This window comes from Orycteropus afer, unplaced genomic scaffold (genome assembly GCF_000298275.1).
Source record: "Orycteropus afer afer isolate SDZICR_OR568_19922 unplaced genomic scaffold, OryAfe1.0 scaffold00052, whole genome shotgun sequence".
NCBI lineage: Eukaryota > Metazoa > Chordata > Mammalia > Tubulidentata > Orycteropodidae > Orycteropus > Orycteropus afer.
Genome location: NW_006921639.1, coordinates 6,302,358 through 6,316,104, shown reverse-complemented (window position 1 = coordinate 6,316,104; position 13,747 = coordinate 6,302,358). Strand labels below are relative to the sequence as shown.

Genomic DNA, 13,747 nt, shown 5'->3' with positions numbered 1-13,747 from the left:
GCTCACCATTAGTTAGAAAGTAGATCCATTACCCAGCAGAGTAGCCCATTCCCAAGTTGTTGTTGTTGTTATGTGCCGTTGAGTCAGACCCGACTCATAGCTACCTCTCCCTGGGTTTCTGAGGTGGTATCACCACGGAAGTAGATTGCCCAACCTTCCTTTTGAGGAGTGGCTGGTGAGTTTGAACCTCCAGCCTTCTGGTTAGCAGTCTAGTGCCTTAGGCACTACACTACCAGAGCTCCCATTCCCGAGGTACAGGACTCTATATAAGTCTTGAAATATTCTTTCTGTGTAGTCCACCTTCTCTATGACTCCCAGCCACAGGTCCACTCCAGTGAACCATCTCCAAACAACCTTGAGTCTTTTCCCACTGCACTCCCAGACTCCCAGTATCCTGGTTAACAACAAACAACAACTCACTGCCATCAAGTCGATTCCGATTCATAGTGACCCCCTTTGGGTCTCCAAAGCAGTGAGTCTTTACGAAAGTAGATTGCCCAGTCTTCGTTCTGCAGAGTGGCTGATGGGTTTGAACTGCCAGCGTTCTGGTTAGCAGTCAAATGCCTTAGGCACTGTGCCACCAGAGCTCCTAGGAAAGCTCAATGTCCTCAGTGCCCCCTCACCTCCCCAAATGAACTGACCTCCTCCAGACAACCCATTTGATATGGAAACTGAAATTTCTTTTCCTGACCTCCTTGCTCTGTGGCCACTTGCCTCCCACTGTGCACTGAGTTTCACATATGAGCAAGGTTGGCATCTGTGCTACCTGCACCCACCCCACTCTGCATTGTCCAGAGTGGATGTTGAAGCCTGTGAAAGAAGCAATGTTGCTGGAGTCTTTGTGCTTCAGATTCTACCTTCAGTAGCAGTTTGGGGTGATCTTCTTCTCCAAAAGGCCCTCTTGATTCCCTAGGTGGACCCTTCTCCCTCTACACTCCCAGAGCACCCTAAGATCCTATAGTGTGTGTGTGGGGGGGAATCATCCCACTGAAACCTACTTCCCATTAGCACTGGGAACTTGCTGAAAGCAGGGACAAGGTCCAGCTTCCTAGGGGTCCCCAGGTCCAATTCCAACACCTCAGCAGGAGCCTGGTTCTTTTCTACGGAACACAGCACCTATGGCAAGCACTGAGAATGCACCCTTGTCCAAACATCTGACATCCATAGTTTAGATAACATTAGCCTAATGTCAGCTCAAAAATACAAGTCAAACTTATTAATCTTTTACGTAACACATTATGGAACTGCAGGAAAATTACAACTGTACCTTCCTTGCTTTCACTGATGAAAACTGGTCTATGATGTGCTCAAAGTCATTTTTTTTTCTCTTTCTACACTCAGGAGAGCAAAATAACACAGTCTACCTTGACCCATGGAGGCTCTCAAATACAAAAACATTTGTTTTAACTTGCTACATGATCTCAAAGCAGGCAATGGAAACTGCGATGGTTAATAGAAACTACTCAGTAGGGCCATCCTTCAAATGTTGCCCAGGGCACATGCCTTACCTGCCATACCTGAGACAAACCTCTGCAGGAAAAGGATGTGAAGGATGGGAGCAGTGACAAAGAGGATAAGGGAAGGAAGGAACGAAAGAAACAGGATGCCCAGGCCCCTGACTGATACATAGAACACCCCGCCTAGGAGGTGAGACACGGAAATGGGTGCCCCCTGCCCTGATGAACGGACAGGTCATAGCTTGGCCAGAGCTCCAGATCTCCTGGAGGGAGCTGGGGGTAGAACAGCTAGGGGTGGGGGGCCAGGCAGGCCCAGGGTGCGGTCGGTCTGGGGCGGGGCCGCAGCCCCAGCGCCAAGAGGAAGCTAGCGCAGTGGTCCTAGGTCCCTGCACAGCTCCGGACGCGCGGACCTCACGCTCCGAGGCTCCCTGCCACTCTCTGCCGCCGCTGCCTTGCCTGTGGCGGTCGTTGCAGCTACCATGCCCTCTTACACAGTCACCGTGGCCACCGGCAGCCAGTGGTTCGCTGGCACCGACGACTACATCTATCTCAGCCTGGTGGGCTCTGTGGGCTGCAGCGAGAAGCACCTGCTTGACAAGCCCTTCTACAATGACTTCGAGCGCGGCGCGGTGAGGCTGGCGGCCAGGACCTGGGCGGGGGGTTGGGAAGACGGAACAGGGGCGCCCAGGGTCCAGTCGGGGAGGCCGAGACCAGAGTTGGGACGCCCACAGATGGGGACCCTGAGGATTTGAGAGGCCCCTTCCTGACGGACCACATTTCTTGTGCCCTGTTTTGTAGAACTCCTTTCTCGTGCGGGTCACACGTGAAAGAGGGTAGGTCGCGTTCACGTAGCGTAATATTCTTGCCCTGCTTATGAAGCACAGGCTGAGGTGCAGTTGTGAGCTGTGTGGAGAGAATGCAGGGCTGGGGGGCGGGAGCCCTGAGTTCCACTGGCCTTGACAAGTAGCTCACTCTGTCCCCTTTCTGGGTTTCAGTTTCCCCAAATGTAAATGAAAGGATTGCCTTTAAGCTGGTCCATGAGTCCTAAGGAGCCCCAGCCCACCTAGTGCCTTCAAGTGGCACTAGCGGATGTCCTCGCACCTGGGCAGCTCACAGTCTCAGGACAAAGCCCCACGGATATTTAGAAGGAGCAAGAGAACCCAGGCAAGTCCAGGGCCTTTGGAAACCTGGGAGTTGTTACTTGCTCCAGCAGACCCCTTCCATCATCAGGGACCCCTTCCATCCCAGGTGTGAGGACCCAGTGGAAGAAGAGAAGGAAAAGAGTATCCCTCCCCTACCACCTCACTGGAGACCCAGAGGAGGCTGCCTTGTGGGGCTTGAGAATTCAGTGGAGGGGAGGGAAGCAATGTTTATTGAGTATTTTTTTTTTTTTCTCAATAAATATTTTGCTTTATTTGCCATAGCTTCATTTAGGGAATGGTTCCTTATTCTGACTTGCATATGAATTCCAGCCCCATGGCTTCCACTGCTAACTGGGCAGGTCATGTTCCTCACCAAGATTTAATGAAAAAGACGATTCGCATCTGGCTGAGCCAGAGTCATGGTGCCCCATGTGTGCCTGAGTAGAACTGTGCTCCTCAGGACATTCAGGGCTGATTTTTAGAAGCAGATCACCAAGCCTTTCTTCAGAGGAGCCTCTGGGTGGACTCAAACCACCCACCTTTCAGTTAGTAGCCAAGCACGTTAACTATTTGCACTAGTCAGTGCCTAGTCTATAGGACCAAGACCAAACCGAACTCACTGCTGTCAAGTCGATTCCAACTCATAGTGACCTCTCCTTGGGTTTCCGAGGCAGTATCACTACGGAAGTAGATTGCCCAGTCTTCCTTCTGAGGAGTGGCTGGTGGGCTTGAACCCATAGCCTTCTGGTTAGCAGTCAAATGCCTTAGGCACTACACCACCAGAGCTCCTAGCCCTTAGGAAGTGCTCAGTAAACAACCATTGCCAGGCTACCTACTCCCAAACACCCTGCAGGGACTGTGGGTTCCCTTCCCCTAATACCAGCTCCTGAATGGACCAAAAAGATTTTGACTTTACAAAGCTTTCTCACCACTTTTTATTAGATTGAACTGGATGAAATTGCTTATATCTGACTATTTTTTATATAAAATATTGGCAGTGTAATATGGCTCAACCAAATACTTGTATAAAATTCATAAAGTATGTTTGAGGTCTGCAAATCCTAAAAGGAGTAAATAATAGTTCACCCCCTTTCTGGATTCCAAACACACAAAAAAAGCTTCAGAACCTTGCTGTAACCCAGCTTGACACTGATACAAGTTCTGCAGGGTATCAGCCTATCTCAAGCTGTGTTCGACTTGGAGGCTTAATGGAAGAACCAGCACCCACTGACCAACTTTCCCCAGTTGGGGACTGGTGGTGCAGAGAGGTTAATAAAGCATTGATTTTGGATTATGACACCTTTTAGCATTTCCAAAAGCACCTTCATTTATTCCATTATTTCATAGGTTCTCCTCGCAACACCTGTGAGGAGGAAAGTATACAGACTACTTCTGTTTTGTACATGGCTACAATGAGCCTGATTCTTGGGCAACTAGGCCATAGATTACAGATGCCACAGGCATGCAATGCTATGTAGCATGAGCATAGCGAGATACAATGGGTTCTTTGTGGAGCAGACAGTGGGTGGCTACTGAAGTGAAGGCTCTAGGCTATTCATTCATTTCCCTCTCTTTGTCTATCTTCCCCACTCTGATAAGACATTCAAATGATACTGGTGATTAAACACCTTAGTGAGTATCTCTGAGGCAAATTTTAGGAGAAATTTGCATGTTACCATTTCCTTTCTGGTGAGAGATAAAGTCCAGAGGCTGGGGTACAGGAGGAGGATCAGCTGGCTCCTACCGGCTCTTTGACAAAGTCAGCTTTTGAGAAAGTTCCTGTTGATGCTAAGTTACTCCACACTTAGTGTTGCACAGCCCACAACCACTTCCTCGTTTTCTAACCAGTGTCTCTGTGAGAGTTATCCATCCCTTTTTGGGTAAAGAGAAAAACTAAACCTTAGAGGAAATATTTGCTGAGAAGAAAGGGTTCTATTTCACTCAGAAAAGTATAACAATTACTATTGTTAACAACAATAACAATAACAAACCAATCCAATCGTTTCCATGGGATAGAAGCTCTGGTAGCATAGTGCCTAAGGCACTTGACTGCTATCCAGAAGTCTGGCAGTTCAATCTACTTCCATAGTGATACTGCCTTGGAAACCCAAGGAGGTGTCGTTATGAGTCAGGTTTGACTCAATGGCACATAACAATACAACACATACATCCCCCACCCCATCCAATGCACAATTCCATTTAATAATGACCTAGCCTGAGTTCTTCTCAATAAATTAATTGAGTGAAGAATCCCTAACTATTCTCATCAGAGTTTTACATAGTGATGCAGGACTGAAACCACTGGTGGCGGGATTCCTTATAAGTGAGCCTATCATAGAAACAGTCAAACTTTGGTTAGCTCCACTCATGTACTGGGAAAAGCCCAAGACTATGGGCCCAATGGCCCTATTCCCAAAGACTACCCCAAGTAGGACAATTTAACAAGGTGATTTGTTCCTTTATCTCAGTAAATTTAAAGTAATTCAAGTCAGATGGGATGACTTTGACAGTTTTTTGGGAAATTTTTGTTTGCCATTTTCATTTCATGATAGCACTTTTATGAATGCTAAGGGCAAGGAGTCAATGTTTAATATATTATCGTTGAATATATTCAGTAAATGTCAACAAAGCCATAATTAGATATACTTTTTAACATTATAGAACACCTCCTTCTCAGGAGTAAGGATATATTGATGGAAGAATAAATATTTCCTTCTTCTTATCATCAAGCCTTCTATCCTGGTTTTCCCTCTCTGTCCCGTCTCTTCCCTACCTTCTACCCCCTTCCTCCTTCCTCTCTTTCTTCCTCTATTCTCTATTCCCAAGGGTCCCTCAATGTCCTTCATTTCTACTCTCTGACACATAACTCTCCCTTCTCTTCTGCTCTGGTTTCTCCCTTCCATTTTGTCTTCCAGTCTCCCACCAGCTCCCTCTTTGCTCCCTCAATCCCCAGATCTCTGTCCCTTCTTCTCTATGCCCCTAAGTCTCCATAATCACAGCCCCCTCTCTCCCCTCCATGCCCCTTGGTCTCCCTGCTCTGCCTCTCATTCTTCCCTCTCTTTACCTCAGTATCTCCTTTGTCAGCCCTCTAACCTCTCTCTCTGCTCACAGCCTTTTTTTCCCTCCTTCCTCTGCCAGCTCTTCAGTACCCCTCTGTTCTGCCATCTGTCCAGCAGAGACCCTTCTCCCTGTCTCGGCAGCAGCAGTGATCTGGGATGGAGGCAGATGAAACTTTTCTTAAATTCTGATATAAAGACTAAATGAAAACTAATCAACTAAAACTTTTCTGAAGTTTTCAACTACAATAAGTAGTTGAAAGCAGCAGTTGAAATCAGTAAACCAAACTTCCAGTGAATCGAGGATGGTGAATTGGCCTGTTACCTCATTCCATCCCTCTCTCCAGCATCACCCCCATCTTCACTCCCAGGAACTCAGCCTCTCTACTCCCAGGCAAATGCCCTACCCAGGGATTTGTTTTCATGGTTCCCTACATCTCAAACGTCCTGCTTCACACCAGGGAAACCTTACCAACTCCCAAGAGCTGCCTCAGATACCAGTCCTTCATGAAGGTTGTCCATCTCCTTCCCTTTCATTCCACGATACCCTCTCCTACTATAGTCTTCTGGGCCAGCCCTGGACATTTCTTCTCTGTCACTGGCAGTCAGACAGGCATGGGTTCTAATCACAGCACCACCACTGATTCACTGGCACTGTAGCTACTTTACCTCACTAAGCCTCAGATGACCCTGTACAATGGGGTCATTATCTACTCAGACTATTTGCTTAGAACCTGCATATAGTGTGCCCAGTGCAGAATGGTCATGAGAGTTCAGCAAGTCATAACAAATAGAAAGAGAAGAGGAGGCTAGCAGACTTGGCATGTGAAGAGGATGGAGCTTGTCTCACCATATAGTTCTATGGACCTTCCTAAGACTGTATTTTGCTATTTGGCCCATATGACCTTGATGTCGCCCTTGAAGCTTTTCCCCATTCTCTGTGACTTTCCCCAGAGTTATTCCCTTGGATGCAACAGCTACAGCCAAGAGACTTTGTCCCAAAGACATCCTGATTGGGGTCTGGCCTGAGTTTCCCCCAGACCTGGAGCCAGAACCAGCAAAGCCCCTGGACTGACCAAGATGAGGCCAGACTGGTAGACTTTCCCATCCCCCATGGAAGGCACTGTCAGTTGGTATACCAAGTCTCTGTATGTCTGTCTAGTGAGTTCATCTCAGCTGAGACTTAGAACTTCTGCCAGTTCCTACAGGGGTGTAGGTGTTAAGGAGGCAAGCACATCTGGAGGGCCTGTTCCTCTGTGACTTCACAAAAGGTGTGCCAAAGGGTGCCCTGATGTCCTCTCCTTCAAAGAAGCTGCTCCTGTCTCCTCCTGGGGGTCGCCAGCCCCAGCTGGACATCTAGCTTTCCATCTGAGAATCATCCCAGCCCTGTAGAGCTTCCTTTAGTCCTGTCCCATTCATTTTTTTTTTTTTTTTTTATTCCAGATGCCTCTCTATCCCCTGGGAGAGTCTGCCTCAGATACTCATGACACCTGAGACTTTAGAATGGGCTCCCCCACACACTTGCCCAGTTTTCCTGACATCAGCACACCTTTCCACCACTCTGAGCCAGAGGAAAGATAGCTACGCTAGAGCCCAATCCCAGGCCTCTAGGCACTGACTTCCCTTTGTTCGACCTGTGCCTCCAATACTGAAAATGCCTCCAATTCTCTCTCTGTTGAGCCCAATTTCTGTGTTGTCCTCCTGTTTCTGGTTATTCGATCTGGTGTATAGAGCCAGGACAAGACATGAGCATGAGCCCATGATAGCTCCCAGCTGGGCTGCTTCCCTGGGAACCCTGCTGAATAGAGGAGAGAGGTGGGGGTCCTGGTATGCAGAGCCAGCCAGTGATCTATGCATTTGAGAAAGGGGCCTGGTGAAGTTCTAATGTTCACAATACCCACCCAGGCACTACCTCACTCATATTTCTCAATGGTCCCCCAGGTCAGGTGTTATCTCCTTAGTAGAGGAAGAAGAAGAGCCTAGGAGCCACGCAGTTTACTGAGGCCACACAGCCAGCCCTTCTAGAGCTGAAATGTGCATTTAGAGCCCTCATGTGCCTGACCAAGCTGTCCCCCTCCTCTTCTCTCTGCCCCACTTAGGTGGGATCTCTATCTTGGCCCTGTGGAGTGCTAAGGCCTCTGTAGATCCAAGTATCAGGGCCCGGACAGTTCTGAGTCATCTGGTCCCCACTCAGCCTCTACAGATGGACCTTGACTGCCTGTATAAGCACTGCTGAACCACTTATCCCCTCAGAATCTACCTGCCCTGTCCTGGGCTCCAATGACACCTCAGCCCATGGGTCTTCCTTCTTCCCCTACCCATAAGAGATCTTTCCTGCCCTGTCTCATCTCTTCCCCTATGGGGACTACATTGAGTTCCCCTGCTACCACTGGATCACAGGCGAGGGTGAGATCATCCTTCGAGATGGCTGAGGTGAGAACATGGGGCCCTTCCATCCTCTGGGCTTCCCAGGAAACTAAAAGTCTTTATAGCTTTCTTTTCTCAAAAAACCATTATTCATGGAATTAATAACAAAGTGCTCCAACACTTGATGCAATGGACCTGCAGAGGAGATGTGGCTTTCCTCAGTGTGGAGATGTGGTCTACCTCAGTGTATTAGTAGACCCCTCTGGCCATTGGCCTCCCTCTCTAGCTCCTCATTGGAGCTCCTCTGTTCAACACCCTTGTTCTCTGCAACTCTGCAGTCCAACCCAGACCTGCTAGCATCTTCTTGGGGTTACCACAGGTAAACCTGACCTTGGCCCCCCACCCAGGATCCAGGGCTCAGTGCTGTCCATGTAGCCCCATTATAGCCCCCATTCTTCTTGCTGGACACACTGAGGCAGGGGACCTCTTTCCCTGAGGCAGCCAGGAGAGACAGAATATGTGCAGGGCAGAGCATGTGAGGTGAGAAGATTTACATGTGCATGTGATAAGAGCTGGAAAGGTGCCATCCCAGTCTGAGGTCTGGCTTACTTTCCTCAGAAACTGCCCTGAGTCAAGGGCATGGCCAAGATCACAGGGCCCAAGGAGGAAGCATCCAGTTTCTGACCACAAGTGTCTGGCTACAGCACGCAAGTTGCTTGTTGTGTTCAGACCCAAGGGTTTGCTGAAAATATCCAATTTCCTCTCCAGAAGCCTTCCCAGGGGGCTCCTGGCTGCCCAGAGGAGAAATAGGGTAAAAATGGGGAAGGAATGTGAGGGACCATGTGCAAGAAGGTACCCCTGTCCTGTCCCATTTACTTCAAGTTCAGAACTCTGGGTTCTGCTTCCAAAGAAAAAGTTCAAGGATTGGTAAAATACAGTTTAGAAGGGGCACTGGAGGTCACCAAGGGCAGGGCTTTCCACACCTGCTGGTCAATGAATTTTCCAACATGATACTTAAGCCCCTCATCCTTCCTATCTGCCATTGAGAGCTTCACAGATGCAGATGGTCTAGAACCTACATGGATCACCCAGAGGTGCTGTGCTGCCCATCTCCCAGAGACAGGAGCAGCTCAGTTCCAGGGGTCTGGGAGACAGTGCCAAACATGAGCCTAGGATGGAACCTTCTAGCAACATGGCCAGCCTTCACCCACCACCAGAGCCACAAATGCAGTGGGAGCCACTGGGTCTGATTGTTCATGGCATTACTGTGCTGGTTCAGGGAATGGAAAATGCTCCAGAAAGGCTTAAATTCAAAGGGCTTGAATCTGTGTTACTCCATTTTCAGTTAGTTACTGCCCTACTGAGGACTACAGAGAGATTATGTGGCTATAGTGGACAGCCTGGGTGTGAGTTTCAGTTCACTTAGCAGCTGGAATGTGACTTACTAAGCCTCAGTACCTTCATCTGTAAAAATGGATCATTACTCCATCCCCCCTCCTAAAGGTGTGGTGGAGACCATAGTAATTGTCAGTGGACCCTTAGAAAGGGCTGGCCAGAGGTGACAGCCAGTTTGTCCCTACAGCCCAACAGGAGAGAAAGGCCAGCAGCTTCTGCTGTCATCTCTGTGAGGGTGGGCAACTGAAGAGGACCCTCACCAAGCAGGGCCTCAAAGTTGCAGCAGGGATAGACACTTGCCCAGGAGTGTCCACTCCTCTAACCTGAGCCACATGTAGATAGCAGAGAGTTCCTTACTAGATTTTTCATGTCTGAGAGGCAAGGACCAGCACATGCCCATTTCATTACCCAGGGCCTGGCACAGGGCCTTGTCAATAGCAAGAATCCAGTGAATGTCTTGGCTAAATGAACGAGGGATGATACGAGGACTCAGAGGACCCCACACCATTGTAATATGCCTTTTTCTGCTCTACAGGTTGATTCTTATGATGTGACAGTGGATGAAGAGCTGGGTGAGATCCAGCTTGTCAAAATCGAGAAGCGCAAGTACTGGCTCCATGATGACTGGTACCTGAAGTACATCACGCTGAAGACACCCTGTGGGGACTACATTGAGTTCCCCTGCTACCGCTGGATCACAGGCGAGGGTGAGATCATCCTTCGAGATGGCCGAGGTGAGAACACGGGGCCCCTTCCATTCCCTGGGTTTCCCAGGAACCTAAAAGTCTTTATAGCTTTTCTTTCTCAAAAAACTATTATTCATGGAATTAATAACAAAGTGCTCCAACACTGTGATGCAGTGGACCTGCAGAGGAGATGTGGCTTTCCTCAGTGTGGAGATGTGGTCTACCTCAGTGTATTAGTAGGCCCCTGGCCTGGAAGTTGAGTGAGTGGCCTCCAGTCTCTATGCTGCAATCTTGTAGGGGAGGGAGCATGACCTCCTTTTTGTCAGAGGTAACTGGGGTCTCTAGTAGCAATTATCCATGGAACATATATGCAGACAGTGAGTTTTACCATTGCCAATGTTGTGCATCACTCTGTCATTGAAACAGCCTTTTCCTGATTCACAGACACCCAGGTCCAGGTCCAAACTGTCTACTGTGAAGTAACAGTAGGGTTTAGACTTCAATGCACTTCCCTCAGACCTAGGAAGTAAAGGGATTGACTAGGAGTGTCTGAGTGCCAGCTTAAAAGGGCCACAAGGTAGACACAAGTGTCCCTATCACCACTTAAACTCTATTGTTAAACTCTATTTCCCATTTATTGTTGAAAGTTCAAAGATCCTAATATCTGCCCTCATACACATGATCCCCAAAAGTGCAGACTCTAATCTGATACTTCCTCAGGAGGTCATTCTTCATAAAGAGACCCACAGCTCTCCTGGTAAGAAGTATCAGAGAGAGATGCAGACGTCAAAAGTCAGCTAAGGCCTCTCTCTCACTGAAGGACTGCACAAGAAAATCTACCTTTGGCATGAGTGAGTCAAGTCCATGCCTTGGCAAAATGATACCATACTTCAAATCACAACCCTTCAGTTTGCTCACAGCCTAGACCTGAAATGATAAATGTGAAAGATGATGTTTTTACATGCCAGGTTCAGACTCATAGGGACCCTATGTACAAAAAAATGAAACACTTCCTGGTCCTGAGCCTGTGTCACCCTCACAATCATCGCTGGCTTAGCCCATTGTTGTAGCCACTGTGTCAATCCATCTTGTTGAGAGTCTTCTTCTTTTTCATTAATCCTTTACTTTACCAAGCATGATGTCCTTCTCCAGGGACTGTTCCCTACTGATAACATGTCCAAAATATGTGAGACAAAGTCAAAAAATACTTAAAGATGAAATTCAAGGCACATGAGTGAAGGTCATAGACCTATTCTGCTTTCCAGTAGTTAGACAACACTAGCTTCATATCTCCTTCTTGCCCTCCTCCCATAACTAGACTCAGACTCTTGCAGCTCTTCAGAGTGAAAAGCACATGGCACACTCATATTAGGATAATTTAATGAGGGTAAAGAAAGGGACTATTTATAAAAGTGTAGGGCAAAATTCTAGTAAGATGGTGGAATTGGCAGAAAGACTACACAGACACTCTTCAACAAAGAAAAGGGGAACCAATTAACATAGATATAGAAGATAATCCTGGAGCACTGAGCTTTGAAGGGAAGGATATAAAAGTGGACTAAACTCCAACTAGCAGAAGAATTTGCATGAAAACTCCAAAAAAGGAGACATACAGAGCTGCAGTCTGGCAGTGATCCTGACTGCACAGACAGCTTGGATATTGCCAAGTGGTTTTAGGACCTAAGAATCAACCTAGAAATCAATCCTGCTAGCCAGGGACTGCATGGAGGACTGCTCTGATGGCTGGTGAATTAAAGGGGAAGCAGCGAAGAGGGAGACGTGCTAATGTGTGGACTTTTGCCTGTCCAGAGGATGCAGCAATTTTGAATGTTTACAAGTGGTTCGACCATTTTGGATATTTAAAGGGCCAGCATTCTCCCAGATTCCAGGGACTTAAGAATAGGCTCCACTTGCTAGGAACTATAAGGAAATTCCAGCTCTCAATGACTGGAAAGGTGCAATATTCCCCTTGTTACTCTTATACCCTACACCCTCTTGGTGAATGGAGGTGCAGCCATCCCTCACTCCCACCCACCTTCTGGGCCGGCAGGAATTTCATCCCAGTCTGTGTGTTCAGACAGAGCCTGGGTGCCCTGCCCCACCCTGCCCAGATATTTTTTTTTTCTAAGTTTGTTTGATTTTGTCTGTTTTAAAATTATTATTGTATTATTATTATTATTATTTATTCTTCCCTTCCCAGATTTTAGTTTTCAGCTTTTTCTCTCTTCCCTGTTCTTAGTTCCAATTTTTCTTTCTTGTGGGTAACCCCATTTCTTCTTTTTCTTTTTGCATTTTTCCCATTTTTTCTTCATTATTCTCCTACTCTACTTTTTTTCTTTTATTGCCTCTCCCCAGATATTGTGGATTTGTTTTTCCCTTTTTTTGGTTATTATTCCTATATGATTACATGGTGTGTTTTTGTCCACTTGCTTTTACTTTTTTGATGGTTATTCAATTGTTATTTTTGTCTGAGTGGGAGACAGCACAGTGCTCATACAACACATGTCCTGCAGCTTCACTTACTGAGTGAGAGCCACCACTTCCTTCTTCACCAACTGGTCAACAATAAACAACCACCAAGAAGACCCTGACTCACCTGTAGCTGCTCTTCACAAACAGTTAACAGAGATCTAAATACAACAACATCACAATGTTTTGGAGACAACAGACCATCACAGTCCACACAAAGAAACAAGATAAAGTAGTAGAAACAAGGGAGCAGGACACAGACCCAGAACACAACCCTGAGGAAGAAGCAGCATTGGAACTCCCTGATAAGGAATTCAAGAGAATTATATTTAGGTATCTCCAAAGGATTGAGAGACACAGTCAAAGAAAACAATGACAAAATCAAGGAAAACACAGACAAAACCCTACAACAGTTTCAGAAGAAAATACCAGAACAAAATGACAAAATAAAGGAAAAATTAGAAATGATTCAAAATACACAGATAGAAATCCAGAAGATTAATACTAAATTTTCACAAATAGATAACACATTGAAAGGGCAAAGGAGTAGAATTGATGCAATGGACAGAATTAATGAGGCTGAAGGCAAATACTTGAATATGTCTTTGGAAAGGGATCAGTCAGAAAAAAGATCAAAGCAAAATGAAAAAAACTAGGGTTCATGTGGGATACCATCAAAAGAAATAACCTACATGTAACTGGAATTCCAGAACAGGAAAAGAAAAATAAAACCACTGAGAAAATTGTCCAAGATTTGTTGGAAGAGAATTTCCCTGACATGATGAAAGATGAGACTATATCCACTCAGGAATTCCAACGAACCCAAACAGGATAGACCCCAAAAGAAAATCACCAAGACATATCATCATCAAACTCATCAAAAACAAAGACAAAAATATAATCCTGAAAATAGCACAGGAAAAACAAAAGGTTACTTACAAAGGACAACCAGTAAGAATAAGTTTTAATTTCTCAGCAGAAACCATGGAAGCAAGAAGGCAATGGGATGGTATATATAAAACCCTGAAAGAGATAAGTTTTCAACCAAGAATAATTGAGAGCAAAATTGTCCCTCAAATATGATGGTGAAATTAGGAGATTTCCAGATAAGCAGAAACTATGGGAATTAGTTTAAACCAGACCAACCTTATAAGATATATTAAGGGAGTCCTTTG

At 46.5% G+C, this 13,747-nt stretch overlaps 1 protein-coding gene across 1 annotated transcript in view; it reads left to right on the top strand.

Moving 5' to 3' along the window:
• Window positions 1-1,936: 1,936 nt before the first annotated feature.
• The window catches only part of ALOX5 (arachidonate 5-lipoxygenase), a 66,665-nt gene continuing 54,854 nt past the window's right edge, over window positions 1,937-13,747 (top strand). Inside the window, exons 1-2 of the mRNA XM_007938629.2 lie at window positions 1,937-2,086; window positions 9,953-10,151. Of these exons, the coding sequence (XP_007936820.1) occupies window positions 1,937-2,086; window positions 9,953-10,151 (349 nt within the window). The remainder of the gene's footprint in view (window positions 2,087-9,952; window positions 10,152-13,747) is intronic.